Source organism: Pristiophorus japonicus, chromosome 6 (assembly GCF_044704955.1).
Source record: "Pristiophorus japonicus isolate sPriJap1 chromosome 6, sPriJap1.hap1, whole genome shotgun sequence".
In the NCBI taxonomy this organism is placed as follows: domain Eukaryota; kingdom Metazoa; phylum Chordata; class Chondrichthyes; family Pristiophoridae; genus Pristiophorus; species Pristiophorus japonicus.
In genome coordinates this window covers 30,704,990-30,727,110 of record NC_091982.1, presented here as the reverse complement: position 1 = coordinate 30,727,110, position 22,121 = coordinate 30,704,990, and the positions used below count along the sequence as shown (strand labels likewise).

Sequence of the window (22,121 nt, the reverse complement as noted above, 5' to 3'; positions counted from 1 at the left end):
AGTATTCAGAGAGCAATCACATAGCAAAAGCATGTGCCTACTAACACTTGCTAGTGACAAAATGAACATTTCTTGAAGATAAAAAAACCGCCAGCTGTGGAAATCTGGAATGAAATCAGAAAATGCCCAAATTACACAGTAGGTCAGTCTGGATCTGGAAAGAGAAAAGGCAGATAATGATTTGGTCGACACGTTAAATGCTATCCTATTTTCTCTCTTTTAGATGCTGGCAGACCTACTTTATATTTCCAGCCTTTTCTGTTTTTATTTAGCATTTCTTGGAAGCACATTTTACGTTATATAACTTGTTTGTTGCAGATCTGAAGCAGTTACAACAACTTTTCTTTGAAGTCTCTTACCGTCCACAGGGTGACCTGTAGGCTTGGCGCTGTGACTCGGCAGGGGATCACTACAAGCTCACTGCTTCCATCCCATTTTATCAGATCTGGGTTGTTTGGATTGGGCTGCACAAATGGACTTTGATGATCTTTTGTTTTAAAAAAAGCACACAGACAAAACACACGTTAGTTTTACACTAGGCAATAATTTATAATATTTTAAAGACACAGATGTTTCCTCAAAGATTCCAGCACAAGTGCGGTCAATATTGTCACTGTTTTCTGAAAGAGGATTTAACCCCTGAAGTGCTGAATCTCCTTTGCAAGTTTTAAAATTCTGACCTGATCCCTGTATTCACATGCAGGATGTATTGGATGAACTATCACCTTACCGCATGGGGTAGAAGCTCTGCAATGTAAGCTCCCAGTGTGGGAACAATGGCCAGGACATAGCCTGATACACTTTTCAAGGCTGTTCACACTAGATGTTCCGATCTGGCCCCTTCTCCGCTGTGGTGATTTAAATTTGTCCACTGATTTTTCTTTTGCTTCCTCCCACAGCGAATTTATTAATGAAACTAAAGCTTTGGATTTAAAAATGGAACTGCAGCTGACAGACCATAGAATTTGATAGAAAGTGCAGAGACAAGAAAAGTGAGAGCACAACTTCACCTACATCAAGTATAACAATCACAAGGCTGCAAACACAGTGAACTAACGCATTTTGCATTATAATGATGCTGAGTGTTCGGGGTCTTTGAATTACTTTAAACCATAGGACTAATTGCATTATCCCGTGCTTCCAATGGAGGTTGTGCTTGTAGGGGCCGTGAATCAGGGGATTGGGGTGACAGTGTTGTAGCTCTATCTTCCCCTTATAATTCCTTTGCATGCAGCATCCCTGCGGGGTGTCTGGAATCAGCACCGTTTGTTTGCATTTTGCACTGAAAAACAGAATTTGTGCAAGTCCGAAAGTTATAGATCAAATGGATTTTATTCTGAAGCAATCTCAGTCGGTTGCGAAGACAGTTATGAGACAACTGCAGCAAAAAACACATTTAAGATTTTCCTTCACAGCAAATAAAATACATTGAATAAATAATAAAAAAACGGTTCTGAAATCCAAGTCAATAAACCCTGTGAATTAAATTCCATTTATATGAACTGAGGGGGAACATTCACTTTTTCTCATGAATGGAAAATATTTGCAGGTGGTGCCTTTGAAGTGTTGATGCTTGAAGCGAGACAAAGATGAGTTGCCCTGCTTGATACTTAAGAGTACTTTCCCAGAGAAGAGTCATCTGAAGCACCGAGTAGGAAACAGTTGAAAGTATGATTGCTAGTTATAACACCAAGTGGATCTGGCTGCAAACATGACAGACCTGATGAAAGGTGCCAATATAGTTGGACCCAGCAGATACCTATATTAAGTACCTAACCCGATTATGCACACCACACAGTAAGTTCTCAAAAGCTGTTATTCTTTTGCTGCTCGACCCTTCAAAGCTGTCATTCAACCTCACATCCTTTGAATGTTTAGCACAGTGGGCATAAGTTGGGTATAATTCCATCCCAGTATCCTGGAATCAAAGCCTCTCCTCTCCATTGACTCTTTGTGAACTGGGTTTGGACAGCTTCATTCCAGTTCACGGCCATACAGCAACACACATATAGAATACAAGTTACATTTGGAACTGTTGTTGTACTGAAATATTAATGATGCTTAACGCAATAAATTCTGCAGCACACCATTCCACCATGCACAGTTACTGACATAGGAAGGACTTCAGGATAGCTACATGGATACCATCAATGAACGTTCCTGCAGTTTCTGAAATGCAGCATTGTCATCAACTGTCATACTGTTTGTATTTTGTGGGAAAGTAGCTGTAAGTACTGCCCCTGCTGAACAATGCACCTTGTTTGACACATCTGTAGCTATGTTGAAAGGGGGCAGAGGCATGACAGTTGAGGGAGACAGTTGGCTGCCACTGGCAATGTTGCACTTACAGTGGAATTCGGTTTCAGGTCTCCTTACAGCAGATGGCACAGTTCTGCAGCAGTCTATGTGCTGAACTGTACATACAGTTCCCCTCAGTCATTGGCAGGGTGATGTGTCACCTGCAGCCAAGGTTGGTGGCATATCCGAGGGTGTGGGAAGTCCATTTCTAGTCTCAGCTCATCTCCGTAGCATATCTTCCTTGATCGCCTTTGCTTTCAAGTATGAAAATGCACCATAGGGGCGCATGGATGGAAAACCCCATATTCACAAAACAATAGCCATTTAAAATATTTAAGAGGTCCCTTCACCCACACAATAATGCCGCTGGTCTTTAATGGTATTATACAATTTAACCATGTGAGGTATGTGCCATACCTTAGGCTGAAAAAAACTGTAGTGAAAAATATTATGCTCATAATAAAGTGATACAACTGAGTACTGTATGCAATGAGTAAGTGTGACCTTAGCTCCTTTAATTAAACTCCAGAGTGCTGGTACAGCATGGGAGGCCTGCTTATATATAGTGCTCCCAAGGGATGCTGGGATCCTTTGGGACTCCAACAGGTAGGCCCTCTGGTGGTGTTATGATGCAGGTTGTCAAGGGTTACATACATAACAAAAAAGATGGTGAATTCAGCAAAGGTGGTTTATTCCAATTTGACTGGTTTGTGATGGCATAAAGAATATTTTGGTTCCTCCTTACTATCCATGGTTGATTGGCGAGCAATGGTTACTTTAAGCAAAGCCACTATCACATGACTTGTCACCAGAGAAAACAGATGTATGGTTCGGAAGACAACAGCTCAATGTAGCCTGATGTCCAATGGATTCAGTGACGCACATCTTAATTCATAGAAAAACCACAGGCACGTTAAATGACTTTGAGAGATTATGATCTTACTTAACATTTGTTTTGAGAATTTGTTTTCATAGAGGGAATTGAAAATAGGAATGGCCATTCTATTTTTATATTTAATCAGAAACATGTGTGAAGAAAGTTGTGTGTATATACATTTATTTATTTTTTAGCCCACTAAGAGTTACATTGAATTTCTATATGGGCTGCTGAAGCCTGATGGAGTTATAACATATTGCATTATTATGGGATACAGATTCATGTTGTTAATCCCTCACTTCTGGAATTGCAAAGCTTGTGTCAGAGCAGTACTGAGAAAGGCCTGGAAACCACCTAACAGTATGGTCTCATAAGAACATAAGAACATAAGAACATAAGAATTAGGAACAGGAGTAGGCCATCTAGCCCCTCGAGCCAATGGGGGTCAATGGGGGTGGTACATAGGTAGGGAGATAGTAGAAAGGCAAAGAGGAATCATTGTTTAGATATAATGGGGCCGAAATTCAGCCTCCTGAAAAAGCCTCTTACCATCGGAAAGTGGCAGCCAAGCGGCGGAGTTGAGTGGCCGCAGATTTGCAGTTGAATGGCCGCCGCCAGAGAAATTCACCGAGTTGATTTTTTGGCGGTCCCTACTTCTGTCCCACTGCTGCCTAACCCTCCTAAGTACTTCATCAAAGAGTGCATCACTAATCTCCCGCACCTCCATCGAAATTCAGTGACAAAAATCTTCGGGCCGCGGAGCGGTGCCCCCGACAGCTTCTTCTGTCGGTGCACTGTGTTTTCAGTGTGTGCAGCGTGGCTGTGCGCCAGCCATTCAAGGGGAAGGCGCATTGCCGCAGCCGCCACTTTATTTTTTTTGTCGGCTGACTGTCAGGTCGACCTGACAATTATGCCCCCTCGCGAGGGGCTAGCGCAGCCAAAATCCTCCCCGGTGGCCCAGTGGAACTAACTAAAATAATTGCGGCACTCACAGCGGCTCTTCTCTTTACGTGAAGGGGAGAGACGTGGTGACGCACACGCGTCATGACATCATCAGCGCCAGGTTGATGACTGACAGCGGCGGAGACCCAGTCCTGCTTCCACTTCCGCCCCTCTACTGTGCCCAATGCCACACTTCTGGCCCCATTATGATCGACTACTGGTCCGCTCCAGAAAAATGCCAAAGAGCTGAATTTTGCGCAGGAGGCCATCTCATCCACAGCGGCGGTGAAAACACATCAAAAGTGGTAAGTGCGACCAGGTTTGCACTCTAATCACTTCGACTTGGTGATAAAATAATGAAACGCACCTCTTCTTTTTTCAATGAAACCTCCATTTCCCACAATCGAATTATCCATGTTCTTGGTTACCCATCAGAATTTTCATGACAAAATCTTGCAAACTGAGATGTCATCTCATAGTACAGCCGGCTATTGTTTATTTTTGTATTTGTGTTCCTCTCCTTTTCTTTTCTCTCCTTGCCTACCTGACGAGACCCTCCCTAAATCTCTCCTCCTCCCTATCTCCCTCTCCTCCTTTAAAACACTCCTTAAAACCTACCTCTTTCCTGTCCTATTATGTCCTTAGGTGGCTCCATGTGAAATTTTGTTTGACAACGCTCCTGTGAAGCGCCTAGATACAAATGGGTATGATCTGATAGCCATTACAGAGATGTGGTTGCAAGGTGACCAGGGCTGGGAACTAAATATTCAGGGGCATTTGACAATTCAGAAGGATAGACAGAAAGGAAAAGAAGGTGGGAGAGCTCTGTTAATAAAGGATGGGATCAGTGCGGTAGTGAGAATTGATATTGGCTCAGAAGATCAAGATGTAGAATCAGTTTGGGTGGAGATCAGGAATAATAAGGGGACAAAGTCACTGGTGGGCGTTGTCTATAGGCCCCCTAATAGTAGCTACACTGTTGGACGGAGTATAAACCAAGAAATAATGGAGGCTTGTAAACAAGGAACGGCAATAATTATGGCCGATGTTAATCTTCATATTGAATGGGCAAATCAAATTGGCCAAGGTAGCTGTAGTGTTCCTGCACCTTATTACAAACTTACACAAGGCATAGATATATTAGACACGGTCACTCTATGACCTTCACCTTTATTGCCAGGACAAAGGAGACTGACCCTGGGTGGGACCTCCCCTTTTACACCTGGAAACCCAGGTGAGGAGTGTCTCCCGCAAGTTCACCCCCTGTGGTCAGGTTGTGCATTTCTAGGGTACAGGTACAGTGTACATGAGTTACAGTTACATGACTATGTCATTGCAAGATGGTTAAATACATGACATCACCTCCCTCCTTAAGTCTTTTTGTTTCAGAGGTTAAGTCTGTCGGGCGGTCGACGCTCTCTCGTGGAATGCCGCAGTTGTGGCTCTGGTGGCTGAGCCTCGGCACGGGTCTCTGTCACTTGAGGTGATTCCGGCCTGTCCGGGCTGGTCGCAGGGACTGTGCATGCTGAGGACTGTCTTTGTTGCGCGTCCACTGGCAGTGGTGTGGGTGCCATCTCATGCTCTTCTTCAGGTTCCTCCGTGTCTATGCTGAACCTTTTCTTTACTTGGTCCAAGTGGTTGCGGCATATCTGCCCATTGTTTAGTCTGACCACCATGATCCTGTTTTCTTCTTTGTCAATTACAGTGCCCTCAAGCCACTTGGGTCCCAAAGCATGGTTAAGAACAAATACCGGGTCATCTATTTCTATACACCTCCCCCTTGAGTTACGATATGGAGCTCGGTTTGGGACTGGCGCTTGCCCTCAACAACGTCTGCCAGGGCTGAGTGAATGAGGGACAGCCGCGTCTTGAGCGTGCGTTTCATGAGGAGTTCCGCCGGCGGGACTCCCGTGAGCGAGTGCGGGCAGGACCTGTAGGCCAGCAGGAGGTATGATAGGCGGGACTGAAGGGAGGGTCCTTGGATGCGTAGCATGCCCTGCTTCATGACTTGGACCGCCCGTTCCGCCTGGCCATTGGAAGCCGGCTTGAACGGCGCTGTCCGGACGTGTTTGATATTATTGCCCGACATGAACTCCTGGAATTCATGGCTAGTGAAACATGGGCCATTGTCGCTGACCAGGATGTCCGGCAAGCTGTGGGTCGTGAAAACCGTACGCAGACTCTCCACAGTGATGGATGTCGTGCACGAGTTCAATATGATGCACTCGATCCACTTCGAGTATGCATCGACAACGATCAGGAACATTTTCCCCATGAACGGGCCCGCATAGTCTACGTGAATATGTGACCATGGTCTGGTGGGCCAGGGCCACGGGCTGAGTGGGGCCCCCTGGGGTCATTGCCCAGCTGGGCACACGTCGTGCACCTGCGAACCCTGTGTTCCAGGTCTGAGTCAATCCCCAGCCACCATACATGTGACCGGGCAATGGCCTTCATTAACACGATGCCAGGGTGCTCGCTGTGGAGTTCCCTGATGAACGCTTCCCTTCCTTTCTGGGGCATGACTACCCAGCTGCCCCATAGCAGGCTTGGATGGAGAGCTCATCCATTCGTCTCTGAAACGGTCTGACTTCCTCGGGGCACGCCCTGTGTGCAGGCGCCCAATCCCCAGTCAGGACACATTTCTTTATCATGGATAGGAGGGAGTCTCTGTTGGTCCAGAGATTGATCTGGTGGGCTGTGACGGCCATGACCATCTCGGCGCTCTGCTCCGACGCCCCCTCGGTGGTGGCCAGTGGGAGCTTGCTGAGCCCTTCAGCGCAATTTTCGGTGCCTGGCCAGTGCCGTATGGTGTAGTCATACGCAGCCAGCGTGAGGGCCCAGCGCTGTATGCGAGCTGATGCATTGGCATTGACAGCCTTGCTGTCGGACAACAAGGATGTTAACGGCTTGTGGTCTGTCTCTAGCTCGAACTGTCTACCAAAAAGGTACTGGTACATCTTTTTCACACCGTAAACACACGCGAGTGCTTCCTTCTCGACCATGCCGTATCCACGCTCTGCCTGGGAGAGCAACCTGGAGATGTAAGCCACTGGTTGGAGTCAGCCATCATCGTTACCCTGCTGCAACACACATCCAACCCCGTAGGATGACGCATCGCTCGTTAAGACCAGTTTTTTACAGGGGTCATACAAAGTCAACAGTTTGTTGGAACACAGCAGGTTCCTGGCCTTATTGAAAGCCCGTTCTTTGACAGTCCCCCCAAAACCATTCACAACCTTTACGCAGGAGCATGTGTAATGGCTCCAACAATGTGCTTAAGTTCAGCAGTAAGTTCCCAAAATAGTTCAAAAGTCTCAGGAATGATCGCAATTCCGACGTGTTACCCGGCCTGGGCGCCCGTCGGATCACCTCCGTTTTGGATTCGGTAGGCCGGATCCTGTCTGTGGCAACCCACCTGTCCAAAAACTCGACCTCTGGGGCCAAAAACACACAGTTGGCCTTTTTCAGCTGCAAACCTACCCGGTCCAGTCGGTGTAGCACCTCCTTCAGGTTGCGGAGGTATTCCTCGGTGTCTCGACCCGTTGTGAGAATGTCGTCTTGGAATACGATCGTTCCAGGAATGGATTTGAGCATGCTTTCCATGTTTCTCTGAAAGATGGCTGCTGCCGAACGAATGCCAAATGGACACCTGTTGTAGACAAATAATCAAATAATCCCTTATGTGTCGGGATGGTGGTCAGAAGCTTGGATTCTTCAGCCAGTTCCTGAGTCATGTAGGCCGAAGTGAGGTCCAACTTTGTGAACAGCTTGCCACCTGCCAGTGTGGCAAAAAGGTCCTCCGCTCTCGGGAACGGGTATTGGTTTTGCAGCTTTACTCGATTGATGGTGGATTTGTAGTCGCCACAAATCCTAACCGAGCCATCTGCTTTGAGGACGGGAACGATGGGACTTGCCCAGTCGCTGAATTCAACGACCAAAATTATGCCCTCTCTGAGCAGCCTGTCCAGTTCAATTTTTTCATGCATCACATACGGCACCGCTCTGGCTTTGTGGTGCACTGGTCTGGCATCCGGAGTGATGCGTATCACTACTTTAGTGCCCTTGAACGTTCCGACACCAGGTTGAAACAGTGACCCGAATTTTTGCAGGACCTGTGAGCATAAACTTCGCTCCACGGATGAAATGGCGTGCACATCCCCCCATTTCCAATTCATCTCAGCTAGCCAACTCCTCCCCAAAAGCGCGGGGCCATTTCCCGGAACGAACCAGAGTGGCAGCCGGTTCTGTAATCCATTATTTGTTACCACCAAGTTTGCATTGCCCAGCACTGGGATGATCTCTTTGGTGTACGTCCGTAGCTGCGTCTCAATGCGTTCCAGTTTGAGCCTGCTAGCTCTGTGTGGCCATAGTCTCTCTAAATTGTCGGGCGCTCATGAGGGACCGGCTGGCTCCTGTATGCAACTCCATGTGCACCGGGATGCCATTCAGTAAGACTTTCATCATCATGGGTGGCGTTTTAGTGTATGAGCTGTGGACATCAGCCACATGAACCCGCTGAACTTCAGCATCTATGGCTTTACCCCATGCCTCATCCTGCATTGCAGACCCCTCGTCTGGTTCCTTTATCTCGCAGATTAGCCTCGCTACTGCCTTTTTGCACATCCTGGCCAAGTGTCCACTGACATTACAAATCCTACAGGTATATTGCTGCAACCTGCAGCTTTTCGCAGTGTGTCTACCCCCGTACCTCCAGCATGAGCTGAGATTGAGATTACTGTTAACAAAAGTACTATTACCAGGCATTCCTCTCTGATTGCCCATTTGGTTGTTTCTAAGCACTCTGATGGTGGGTGTTAATGGTCCCATCGCAGGACGCATTGTTCCTCGAGCTGGCGTGAATTGCCGATCCCCTTTCCATTGTCCTTGTTGCGGGCCCACCCGAGAGCCTGTTGCTGCCTGGGCGGTTTCGAAATGCCCTTGCCTGCCTGCGGGGTCCCGAGCCGCATTCACCATGTTAACTCCCTGGTCTGTCGCCATGTTTGGACCAGGGCTGCGCACGTAAATTAGCTTGGTCTCCTCTTCCCCTGCCATGAAGGTGTGAGCTATCAATACCGCCCCTTCTAAAGTCAATTCCTTAGTCTTTATGAGCTTCCTGAAAACGCCGGCATGATTAATGTTCTTGATGAAAAAGTCCTTTAACATCTCCCCCCTGCAGGCATCGGAGAACTTACAGAGACTGGCCAAGCGCCGTAGTTCCGCCACGAAGACTGAGACGTTTTGTCCATCCCGACGCCGGTGAGAGTAGAACCGGTGCCGGGCCAAGTGTACGCTACTCGCCGGCTTGAGATGCTCACTGATCAGCTGGCTGAGCTCTTCAAAGGACTTGTCCGCCGGCTTTTGGAGTGCGAGCAGGTCTTTCATCAGCGCATACGTCTGTGGTCCGCAGCTGGTCAGTCGATGCGCCCTCCGCTTGTCAGCCGCTGTCTCTTCCAGCCAATCCTTTGTGACAAAACTCTGCTGGAATCTTTCCACAAAGTCGTCCCAGTCCTCACCCACACAGTAACATTCCTCTGTGCCACCGGTGGCCATCCCCGTGGTTCGGTGATTCCCATTTCTCGTCACCAAATGTAGTGTCCCTGCACCGTCCTACAAACTCAAACGAGGCATAGATATATCAGACACGGTCACTCTGTGACCTTCACCTTTATGCCAGGACCAAGGAGACTGACCCTGGGTGGGACCTCCCAATTTATACCTGGAAACCCAGGTGAGGAGTGTCTCCCGCAAGTTCACCCCCTGTGGTCAGGGTGTGCATTTCTAGGGTACAGGTACAGTGTACATGAGTTACAGTTACATGACTATGTCATTGCAAGATGGTTAAATTCATGACAGTAGCCTTGAGGAAGAGTTTATACAGTGTATCCGGGATAGATTCCTTGAACAGTATATTGCAGAACCAAACAGGGAGCAGGCTATCTTCGATCTGGTACTGTGTAATGAGACAGGATTAATAAATGATCTCCTAGTAAAGGATCCTCTAGGAAAGAGTGATCAAAGCATGGTTGATTTTAAATTCAGTTGGAGGGTGTGATAGTTGGATCGCAAACCAGTGTCCTGAGCTTAAATAAAGAAGACTACAAAAGTATGAAGGTTCAGTGGACTGGGAAAATAGATTAAAGTGTGCGACGGTTGATGAGAAGTGGTGGAAATTTAATGAGCTATTTCATAACTCTCAACAAAAATATATTCCAATGAGAAGTTAAGACTTTAAGAGAAGGGATAACTATCCATAGCTAACTAAGGAAATACATAGCTAACTAAGGAAATAAAGCATGGTATCAAATTGAAAACAATTGCACACAAACCAGCCAAGATTAGTGGGAGGCCAGAGGATTGGGAAACTTTTAAAAACCAGCAAAGAACAACTAAAAAAATTCTAAAGAGAGGGAAGATAGATTATGAAAGTAAGCTAGCAAGAAATATAAAAACAGATAATGAGAGTTTCTACAGGTATATAAAAAGGAAGAGAGTAGCTAAAGTAAATGTTGGTCCCCTAGAGAATGAGATTAGGGAATTAATAATGGGGAACAGGGAAATGACAGAGACTTTGAATAAATATTTTGTATCAATCTTCACGGTAGAAGACACTAAAAACATCCCAATAATGGATAATCAAGAGGCTATAGGGAGGGGGGAACTTAAAACTATCGCTATCACTTAGAAGTAGTACTTGGTAAAATAATTGGACTAAGAGTGGACAAGTCCCCTGGACCTGATGGCTGCAGAGATAGTAGATGCCTTGGTTGTGATCAACCAAAATTCTCTGGATTCTGGGGAGGTCCCAGCGGATTGGAAAACTTCAAATGTAATGCTCCTATTTAAAAAAGGAGGCAGACAGAAAGCAGGAAACTATAGACCAGTTAGCCTAACATCTGTTGTTGGGAAAATGCTGGAGTCCATTATTAAGGGAACAGTAGCGAGAATTTGGAAAAGCATAATTCAGTCAAGCAGAGACAGCATGGTTTTATGAAAGGGAAATATTGTTTGACAAATTTGCTGGAGTTCTTTGAGGATGTAACGAGCAGGGTGGATAAGGGGGAACCAGTGGATGTGGTGTATTTGGATTTCCAGAAAGCATTTGATAAGGTGCCACATAAAAGGTTACTGTACAAAATAAAAGTTTACGGGTTTGGGGGTAATATAGTAGCATGGATAGAGAATTGGCTAACAAACAGAAAGCAGAGAATCAGGATAAATGTGTCATTTTACGGTTGGCAAACAGTAACTAGTGAGGTGCCACAGGGATCAGTGCTGGGGCCTCAACTATTTACAATCTATATTAATGATTTGGATGAAGGGACCGAGTTTGCTGATAATACAAAGATGGGTGGGAAAACAAGTTTTGAGGAGGACACAAAAAAATCTGCAAAGGGATATAGACAGGCTAAGTGAGTGGGCAAAGATTTGGTAGATGAAGTATAATGTGGGAAAATGTGAGGTTATCCACTTTGGCAGAAAAAATAAAAAAGCAAATTACTATTTAAATGAAGAAAAATTACAAAATGCTGCATTACAAAGATCCTTGTGCATGAAACACAAAAAGTTAGTATGCAGGTACAGCAAGTAATCAGGAAGGCAAATGGAATGTTGGCATTTATTGCAAGGGGGGATCGAGCATAAAAGCAGAGAAGTCCTGCTACAACTGTACAGAGTATTGGTGAGACCACACCTCGAGTACTGCGTACAGTTTTCATCTCCTTATTTAAGAAAGGATGCATTGGAGGCAGTTCAGAGAAGGTTCACTAGGTTGATTCCGGAGATGAGGCGGTTGACTTATCAAGATAGGTTGGGTAAGTTGGGCCTATACTCATTGGAGTTTAGAAGAATGAGAGGTAATCTTATTGAAATATATAAGATAATGAGGGGGCTCGACAAGGTAGATGCAGAGAGGATATTTTCACTCATAGGGGAATCTAGAACTATGAGGCATAGTTTCAGAATAAGGGGCCACCCATTCAAAACTGAGATAAGGAGGAATTTCTTCGCTCAGACGGTTGTAAATCTGTGGAATTCTCTGCCCCAGTGATCTGTGGAGGCTGGATTATTGAATATATTTAAGGCAGAGATAGACAGATTTTTGAGCGATGAGGGAATAAAGGGTTATGGGGAGCGGGAAGGGAAGTGAAGCTGAGTCCATGATCAGATCATCCATGATCAGATCAGCCATGATCTTATTGAATGGCGAAGCAGGCTCGAGGGGCCAAATGGCGTACTCCTGCTCCTATTTCTTATCTTATTTATTACTACGCTAAAGGCGCTATATAAATGCACGTTGTTGTTGTTTTCTTGATGAACAAAACCACATAATGTTTCTTTTGCAATTTGTATTGTACTTGTTTTCATTCCTGTGCATTCCTGCACCATATGTGCAAGAATGAAACACGGGAACTCTCAATTATCATCCAATGTTTATCACCTGTTAGGGAATACCCTCCGTTATGGCGTCATAAATCAATCCAATGCTCCCTGCACAGAGTTTTACATGCCAAGAGGGTTAAAGATGAACACTTACACTACTGGTTCTTTTCCCCTCTCTTTTGCTTTCTTCAACTTTTTTTATTCTTACTCCTTATTTTTGTCCATATTAATGTAAGCATTTTCCATTCAAAAACAATTTCTGAATTTTACATTGAGGCATTTTACATTAGACTGAAAAAGAGTTGATATTATTTAATGCACCTGAACTCACACTAGCCTGGTACGTGCACTGGATATGTCAAAGGTAGAATTCAAGCCAAGAGTCAGGAGGCAGAAGAAAACAACGAAAAACAGCAAAAACAACTTGTGTGTGCTAAACATATAATACCTGGATTAGAGCTGAGCATTTAGGGCACTGGATTCAGTTTCAGATAGCTGCAGAGGATCTTTTCAGCAATTGGTATTAATTTTTAATTGTCTTTGATAATGAAGTCAAATCCCAAATATTTATGGGTCATTTTTAGCACAGTATGTGTACAGTGGTCTTCTGAGTTTCAGAGATAACTATCCATTTCATGCAATCCCTTTCACCCAAACACACACATGTAATGTCAACTTAACATTTCAAGTCCATCAGCCTAAAAATTTAAGCTTTCCGAGTAAATAAAGAGGGCAGTTTCAATCTGTGTGGTCTTGTATATTGGATTCTGGAGTATTGTGCTGTTTGAGCTTTTATACTGGTGCTATCATAACATTACTCCATCACTGCATCATTTATTTTGTGTATCTTCGTGAAGCCTGAGCAGATAAATCAAGTGTGATGCAGTTGCTCTATACCATGATCTTAGGCTCAATTTATATTGCTACAGAAATACATTTGGCAGGATAGTCATCATATATCATCATCATAGGCAGTCCCTTGGAATCAGCTTACTACAGTTACTAATATGGTAGCACTCTCAAATCATTGCTGAATCTGGATCAATGTAAACTGGCTCATTTTGGATCTGTTTGGATGGTTCAGATTTCCATGTTGCTCTGATATTTCTGGATTTGGTGAAAGAAGGCAAGCATAACTGAATAGTGCAACTGCCTTCCAAATCTGGGATTTGGATTCAAATGCACCTCAGTCTGCTGGGATGAGTGTGCTTTCTATTTACTGGTTGAAAAAGCCCCACATGAAATGATATGGTCTGTCCAAATTCTGGTCTTGGTGGGCTCAGTGGTAGGAAACTCGCATCTGAGTCAGAAAGCAGTGCGTTCATAATCCCACTCCGGGGATTTGAGCATAAAATCTAGGTTGACGCCCCAGTGCAGTAATGCAGGAATTGTGCACTGTTGGAGGTGCCGTCCTTCAGATGAGATGTTAAACCGAGGCCCCATCTGCTCTCTCAAGTGGATCTTAAAGATCCCATGGCACTATTTAGAAGAAAAGCAGGGGAGGCCAATATTTATTTCTCAACCAACACCTAAAAGACAGATTATCTGGTCATTATCACATTGCTGTTTGAGGGAGCTTATTGTGCGCAAATTGGCTGTTGCGTTTCCTACATTGAGAAGTGCTTTGGGACAACCTGAGGTTGTGAAAGGTGCCATGCAAATGCAAATCTTTCATTTTTTTCTTTCATGAGTCTACTGTACTAAATTGACCTTAATTTAACACTAAACTGTTCCACTCTCCAACATTCACAGTCTTCACCTTAATGAGTGACAGATTGAGAAAAAAATACCTTCCGCTATACTGCAAAAAAATGAATTCTTGACTCTGATCTTTCCCATTCCTTTGTAGGAGAAATGCCTGAAGAAATGCCTTCAATGTGCCCTCAAAATGGAGTGAGCAGTCAAAATGCTAGGAAAGGAAAGGGCCAGTGGATCTCACTGCCTGGAAGAGTGGTGGATGCAGAAACCCTTACCACTTTTAAGAGATTAGTTGGATGGGCATTTAAAGTGCCATAACCTGTAAGGTTACAGACCAAGAGCTGGTAATTGGGATTAGACTGGATAACCTCTTGTTGGCCAGCGCAGATATAATGGTAAGTACTGCAGAGAATCAAAAATGGCCAGGGTGATCTGCTGGACTAGTTTCGATCGCCTAGATGGGTTGGAAAGGAATTTCCCCAGATTTTTTCTCCCTAAATTGTCCTGGGTTTTTATCTGGTTTTTGCCTCTCCCAGGAGATCACATGGCTCCAGTTGGGGGGGGAGTGTAGAATGTTTCAGTGTAAGGGGTGTCGCAGTTGTGTGGGGCAGACTGGCTGGGCTGGGTGCTCTTTGCCTTTCCGCCAGTGTTCATTGTTCATAGGTTTATATGTAACCTTCAGGGCTGCTGACTGAGGGCCGTGCGGCTCTTTGTCAGCCGGTGCGGACACGACACGGCGAGACCAAAATGGCTTCCTTCTGCGCTGTAAATTTCTATGTTTCTATGTTTCAATGCTATTTTAAGCATGAAGATTTATACAAGATATTCCTTACCAGATAGAGAAAACAAACTATTAAGACACAGGTCATGCTTTTTAAGGGGAAAATAATGATGTCTAGAAACTGTGCATGACCCCTTTGTAAGAAAAGACCTGAAGCAAGGAGATAAATGAGTGACCAGGCATGTCTAGGTGTTTCATCGATTTGGAGGTCATCAAGGCTACCAACAGGGTTGTGTGAGTTGACTGACAACAGAAAAGCTGAACCTTTTTAACACGCGTCCCTCAGATTGATCTGTAGAATTGGGGAGGTCTCTTTGGAAATTAAAAATATACAAGATTTTTTTTTGACACTGAAGTCTCATTCATCAGTTCTTAGTTTAGTTCTAGTTCTTGTCGTAGTTTTTGTAGTAGAAGGTGTAGGACTTCTTTGTCTAGTGTATTATAGAAAGCATAAAATTGGAAGATCCATCCTCGAGAGAGCGGGTGAGAGACAGAATGAGAGCGAGAGTGAAAAGTTACAGAAGTTAAGATTGTACAACGATACTAGCCAGATACAAATGTGCCATTTAGATTTACCAGCTACCTTGGGGTCAAGGGACGCAAGATTTAAGCCAGCTAGTCCAGATGCAGCTAACAGTGTGGAAGGTGAATTTATCCAGGAGCAGAGGATCCTGGAGAAACAGATGGAACTTCTACAACAACAACTAATATTTATATAGCATCTTTAACGTGAAAACACTGGTTCATCACTCTGACGTCTTAGAAGGCTAACTTCATCCTCCCAGAGGAAAGCGAGCCAACCAGTTCATCCACATCAGCTCATAAGGTTGTATAGTTCTGGAAACATTGCTAACTACAAGCATATAGACTTTAATCTATTCAATAGACTGGTTATCTAATGTTAACTTTAAGCTATCTAAGGAGTCTAATCTTAAATTAATCTTATAAATGTATTTCAATCACAGGCACTGATCTCAACTGTAAAGTTATGAGCAAACAGTCAATGCTGAGTTATTGTGATATAACTGAATTGCCTTTGTAATCTCTTTTGCTTCAGAAATGAATCGTATCTAATAATTATTTTCCTACTCAATGTTTAAGTTTAATTAATGCTAACTATGTTCTAGGGTTAATAAACTATTGTTAGTTGGTCTGACTTCTTTTTTGAGAATTGTCAAGAAAAGATTAATTTATTCACTCAGTAGCTTGTGCGAATCCTGATAGGAGCTTGGTAGTGTTAATACTAATATAATGTGAATCTATTAATGTAGGACAGTTCAGCAAGCCAATGTCATGCAGTCTTAGGCATAGACTGGGTGGGAAACTCCAGACGGTTTCTTGATGAGGAGTTATGATGAAGGCATTAGCGATTCATCCAATGCCCTTGTTGAATACTCATTTCAGAGTATTGATTCTGGTATTCTCACACTTTACACATTCTTATGCATAGTTAGCTGATATGGGAACCAAAAGCATATTCTAGACTAAACAGTGCCATTCCATTTTTGCTACATAATGCATGACATATTGGACCAATTTTATGCTATTCCTGTGCTTGGAATTCTGAGGGTCTGTAGTGAACACATGCACTTCAAACATAAACCTGTCTACTGTGGAATGTATTTGATTCTTTTTAAAACTGGGAACCTGTTTTTTATCACCTCACATCTACAAGAACAATACAATACTTGTAATTTCGGTGCTCACTATTCTAAATGAAAGACTGAGAAGGTCACAACAAATGTATCATAAAATATAACAATCTTATTTTAGGTTTGATGCAGAATGTTCATTGAAATACTCATTGCTCAGTAAAGCTGGTCATGCATAGCATGAAAAGGTCTTAAAATTATATATCAATATTAACACATTCAAGTGGTTTTAAACCCCTCTTGAGAGTTGATAAAAGTATGTTCAATCCTTGGGATAGTCTGCATTGAAACCATGCATGGTGATTAATACTATTTTGATAATATTGCTCACTTCGCCATCCATATCGATAATAATCCAAAATATGCATCCATACAAAAGCTTGGTGCGTCCATCATACTTGAGATATCATATTTTAAATATCACTTCTTTGTTAAATGTTTGATTCTTCAAGGTGTAAGAAAGGAAGTAATTTCATGCAGGTTTCTGCTGACCTGCAGCCAGATGTTTACAAGCGTCGACCAATCCGTAAACTTCCCCTCACCAACGGTAATTAACCTGCAATTGACGTAAGCATGTGCTTCTTTACAAATATATTTTGTGACATTAAAGGAATAGGCCAAATTAAGCACAGCTGCACAATTCCAGCAACAAAACATTATGCATTTCATGGTATAAATTTCTTGATATTCTAAAGCAGCATTATTATCCAACTTATTGAGAGCAATGCTACGTGACATTCATTAGTTTATTAAAAACAAATTGAAGTGTTGCATTTCTGTCCTGATTGAGGCAAGGGAAATTAATGCTTGGAAATGGAACACTTTCACGTCTTGAACGGCCAGTATCAGCATTGAGCATCCCCAGATTAGGTCTTCTTCTATTCTTAGGCGATCCGTCGTATTGAGGATGACTTGCTTCCACACCAAAAAGGGATGAGTTCACAGGTGTTTCAAAGAAAGACCTTATATTCCAGGTCCCGAACTACATGTTGAAGGGTGGAAGATGCCGGTGCGTGGATTTTTTTAAAGTGTGGTGGCCATTGCACACCAGCCACTACATGGGTTTGACAGAGCTAGGTCTTGGTCCAGTAGCAAGGATTAACCAAGATAACTAGAGACCAGCTCTGCTGCACGGACTAGTGCGCACACATATCAGAGTGTGGGCTGGCCCATGCTGCCCCTAGACCCTCGCCACTTCTGGGCCCTGAACTCACGCCTCTACTGGGCCCAGATCACGTTGCTCTAACAAACTCTTGCCGTTCCTTTGCCCCGACCTCACCGCTCCTGCTGTACCTGCCCACTCTCCAATCAGCGACCTGGACCTTGGTGACGTCCAATCCAGTCGCCCTCTTCCCTGCCATCACCCTCTTGCACCAGCTCGCGCTGCTCCCTGAAGTGGTCGGGGCCACCTCGCTGGTTCCAGGGCCACTCGCCACTCACCTTTCATGGCCCCAGGTTAGGATTAGCATAGTTAGATGCATGGTAAAGCTTCCTCAAGTTTATTAATCTCAGAGGAACATTTCCTACTGCAAAAGTGTGACATTTTCCAATAACCCAACCAATCACCCTGCAGCCTCTCTGAGTGAGATTGCAATTTTAATGCTAATTAATGCAGTATGGCATTGTGGTACCACTAGGTACCACCAGAGCTGAGACTGTCCAAGCCCATTCCAGAATTAACCGTTAGAATTAACAGAGAGGCGAGGCTGTGAGACTAGCATTTTGGGATGGAATTACATCAAAGTTGGACCCACTGTGCTATCCAGTCCCTACTACAGTGTATATCTCAGACACAGATTATGGCAGATTAGTTTCAAAATTTTCATACATGTGTTCAAATCTCTCTATGGCTATCCTCCCGATCTCTGTAACCTCCTCCAGCCCTCCATTTCTCTGAGATCTCAGCGCTCCCCAATTCTGGCCTCTTGCCAATCCTCGATTTTATTTGCTCCACCATTGGCGGCCGAGCCTTCAGCTGCTTACAACAACAACAACTTGCATTTATTTAGCATCTTTAATGTAGTGAAACGTCCCAAGGAGTTTCACAGGAGTATTATGATAAAAAATTTGACACTGAGCCGCATAAGTAGAAATTAATGCAGGTAGGTATGTTTTAAGGAGCGTCTTGAAGGAGGAAAGAAAGGCGGAGAGGTTTAGGCAGAGAGTTACAGAGCTTAGGACCCAGGCAACAGAAGGCACGGCTACCAATGGTTGAGCGATTATAATCAGGGATGCTCAAGAGGGCAGAATTAGCGGAGTGCAGACATCTTGGGGGGTTGTGGGGCAGAAGGAGATTACAGAGATAGGGAGGGGCGAGGCCATGGAGGGATTTGAAAATAAGGATGAGAATTTTGAAATCGAGGCGTTGCTTAACTGGAAGCCAATGTAGGTCAGCGAGCACAGGGATGATGGGTGAGCGGGACTTGGTGAGAGTTAAGACACGGGCAGCCGAGTTTTGAATCATCTCCAGTTTACGTGGGGTAGAATGTGGGAATGGCCAGCCAGGAGTGCATTGGAATTGTCAAGTCTAGAGGTATCAAAGGCATTGATGATAGCTTCAAACAGCGGATGAGCTGAGGCAAGGGTGGAGACGGGCGATGTTACAGAGGTGGAAATAGGTGCTCTTAGTTATGCTGTGGATATGTGGTCAAAAGCTAAGGATCCAAACTCTGAAATTTCCTCCCTATAACTCGATGTCTCTCTACCTCCCTCTCCTTCTTTAAGAATCCCCTTAAAATCTACCTTTTTGAACAAGCTGTCCAAATTACTGCTTATATGGCTCTGTCAAATTTTGTTTGATAATTGTTTCTATGAAGTGCTTTGCGATGCTTTACTGCATTAAAGGCACTATATAAATGCAAGTTGTTGTTTTTAAAGAACGGGGTAGAGCATCACCTTCCCAAAGTTTTATTCCATGATGTTGAATTTTGGTGCTACAGTAGTATTATCCTTCTTTATATGGTTGTGTCACCAACACTTCAACTCTGCTGCAAATGACCTGTAAAATTGACAGCACACACCCAAAATGCTTCTTTCATCCTTGGAAAAAGTTTATTTTGGGAGTGTGCTTTTGTTATTACAAAGTGGCCTTTGAATTTACTTCCTAATTCTCAAAGGACTTCAACTAGAGTAAATCAAAGAGGCAAAAAGATTGACTTGCAGTAAATAAATGTACGACTACATGATGTTTGATAGTATCACTTCTCCTGGAACTTCTTACGATTTCAAAGATCCTGACATTGATGTGTCATATCATAGAAACATAGAAACATAGAAAATAGGTGCAGGAGTAGGCCATTCGGCCCTTCGAGCCTGCACCACCATTCAATATGATCATGGCTGACTTCAGTATCCCCACTCCTGTCTTCTCTCCATACCCCCTGATTCCTTTAGCCATAAGGGCCACATCTAACTCCCTTTTGAATATATCCAACGAACTGGACTCAACAACTTTCTGTGGCAGAGAATTCTATGGGTTCACAATTCTCTGGGTGAAAAAGTTTCTGCTCATCTCGGTCCTATATGGCTTACCCCTTATCCTTAGACTGTGACCCCTCGTTCTGGACTTCCCCAACATCAGGAACATTCTTCTTGCATCTAACCTGTCCAATCCCGTCAGAATTTTATATGCTTCTATGAGCTCCTCTCTCATTCTTCAAAATTCCAGTGAATATAAACCTAGTCGATTCAGTCTTTCTGTATATGTCAGTCCTGTCATCCCGGGAATCAGTCTGGTGAACCTTCGCTGCACTCCCTCAATAGCAAGAATGTCCTTCCTCAGATTAGGAGACCAAAACTGTACACAATACTCAAGGTGTGGTCTCACCAAACCCTATACAACTGCAGCAAGACCTCCTTGCTCCTATACTCAAATCCTCTCGCTATGAAGGCCAACATGCCATTTGCTTTCTTAACTGCCTGCTGCACCTGCATGTCTACTTTCAATGACTAATATACCATGACACCCAGGTCTCGTTGCACCTCCCTTTTTATTAATCTCTCACCATTCAGATAATAAGCTGCCTTCCTGTTTTTGCCACCAAAGTGGATAACCTCACATTTATCCACATTATACTGCATCTGCCATGCATTTGCCCACTCACCTAACCTGTGCAAGTCACCCTGCAGCCTCTTAGCATCCTCCTCACAGCTCACACTGCCACCCAGCTTAGTGTCATCTGCAAACTTGGAGATATTACATTCAATTCCTTTGTCTAAATCATTAATATATATTGTAAATAGCTGGGGTCCCAGCACTGAACCTTGTGGTACCCCACTAGTCACTGCCTGCCATTCTGAAAAGGACCCATATATTCCCACTCTTTGCTTCCTGTCTTCCAACCAATTCTCTATCCACGTCAATACATTACCCCCAATCCCACGTGCCTTAATTTTGTACACTAATCTCTTGCGTTGGACGTTGTCAAAAGCCTTTTGAAAGTCCAAATTCACCACATCCATTGTTTCTCCCTTATCCACTCTAGAAGATTTGTCAAGCATGATTTCCCTTTCATAAATCCATGCTGACTTGGACCGATCCTGTCACTGCTTTCCAAATGTGCTGCTATTATATCTTTAATAATTGATTCCAGATTTTTCCCCACTACCGATGTCGGGCTAACCGGACTATCATTCCACGTTTTCTCTCTCCCTAGCTTTTTAAAAAAGTGGTCTTACATTAGCTACCCTCCAATCCTTAGAAACTGATCCAGAATCTATAGAATGTTGGAAAATGACGACCAATGCACCTACTATTTCAAGGGCCACTTCCTTAAGTACTCTATGATGCAGACTTTCAGGCCCTGGGAATTTATCGGCCTTCAATCCCATCAATTTCCCTAACACCATTTCCCGACTAATAAGGATTTCCCTCAGTTCCCCCTTCTCGCTAGACCCTTGGTCCCCTAGTATTTTCGGGAGGTTATTTGTGTTTTCCTTAGTGAAGACAGAACCAAAGTATTTGTTCAATTGGTCTGCCATTTCCTTGTTCCCCATTATGAATTCACCTGATTCTGATTGCAAGGGACCTACATTAGTCTTCACTAATCTTTTTCTCCTCACATATCTATAGAAGCTTTTGCAGTCAGTTTTTATGTTCCCTGCAAGCTTCCTCTCATATTCTATTTTTCCCCTCCGAATTAAACCCTTAGACCTCCTCTGCTGAATTCTAAATTTATTCCAGTCCTCAGGTTTGCTGCTTTTTCTGGCCAATTTATATGCCTCTTCCTTGGATTTAACACTATCCCTAATTTCCCTTGTTAGCTACGGTTGAGCCACCTTCCCTGTTTTATTTTTATGCCAGATAGGGATATACAATTGTTGTAGTTCAGCTATGTGATCTTTAAAAGGCTGCCATTGCCTATCTACCACCAACCCTTTAAGTATCATTCGCCAGTCTATCCTATATTGGGAACTTTAAAAAATAGGAGTTGCAGGAAATAATAGAGAATGACCAGTGTCATGTATGTAGACCATGTCTACTAACTGTATA

General features: G+C 43.9%; 1 protein-coding gene across 1 annotated transcript in view; it reads right to left on the bottom strand.

Annotated features, from left to right (window-relative positions):
- The window catches only part of kdrl (kinase insert domain receptor like), a 262,118-nt gene that overhangs the window by 177,333 nt on the left and 62,664 nt on the right, over positions 1–22,121 (bottom strand). The window contains exon 4 of the mRNA XM_070882714.1: positions 360–487. Coding sequence (XP_070738815.1) covers positions 360–487 — 128 coding nt within the window. The remainder of the gene's footprint in view (positions 1–359; positions 488–22,121) is intronic.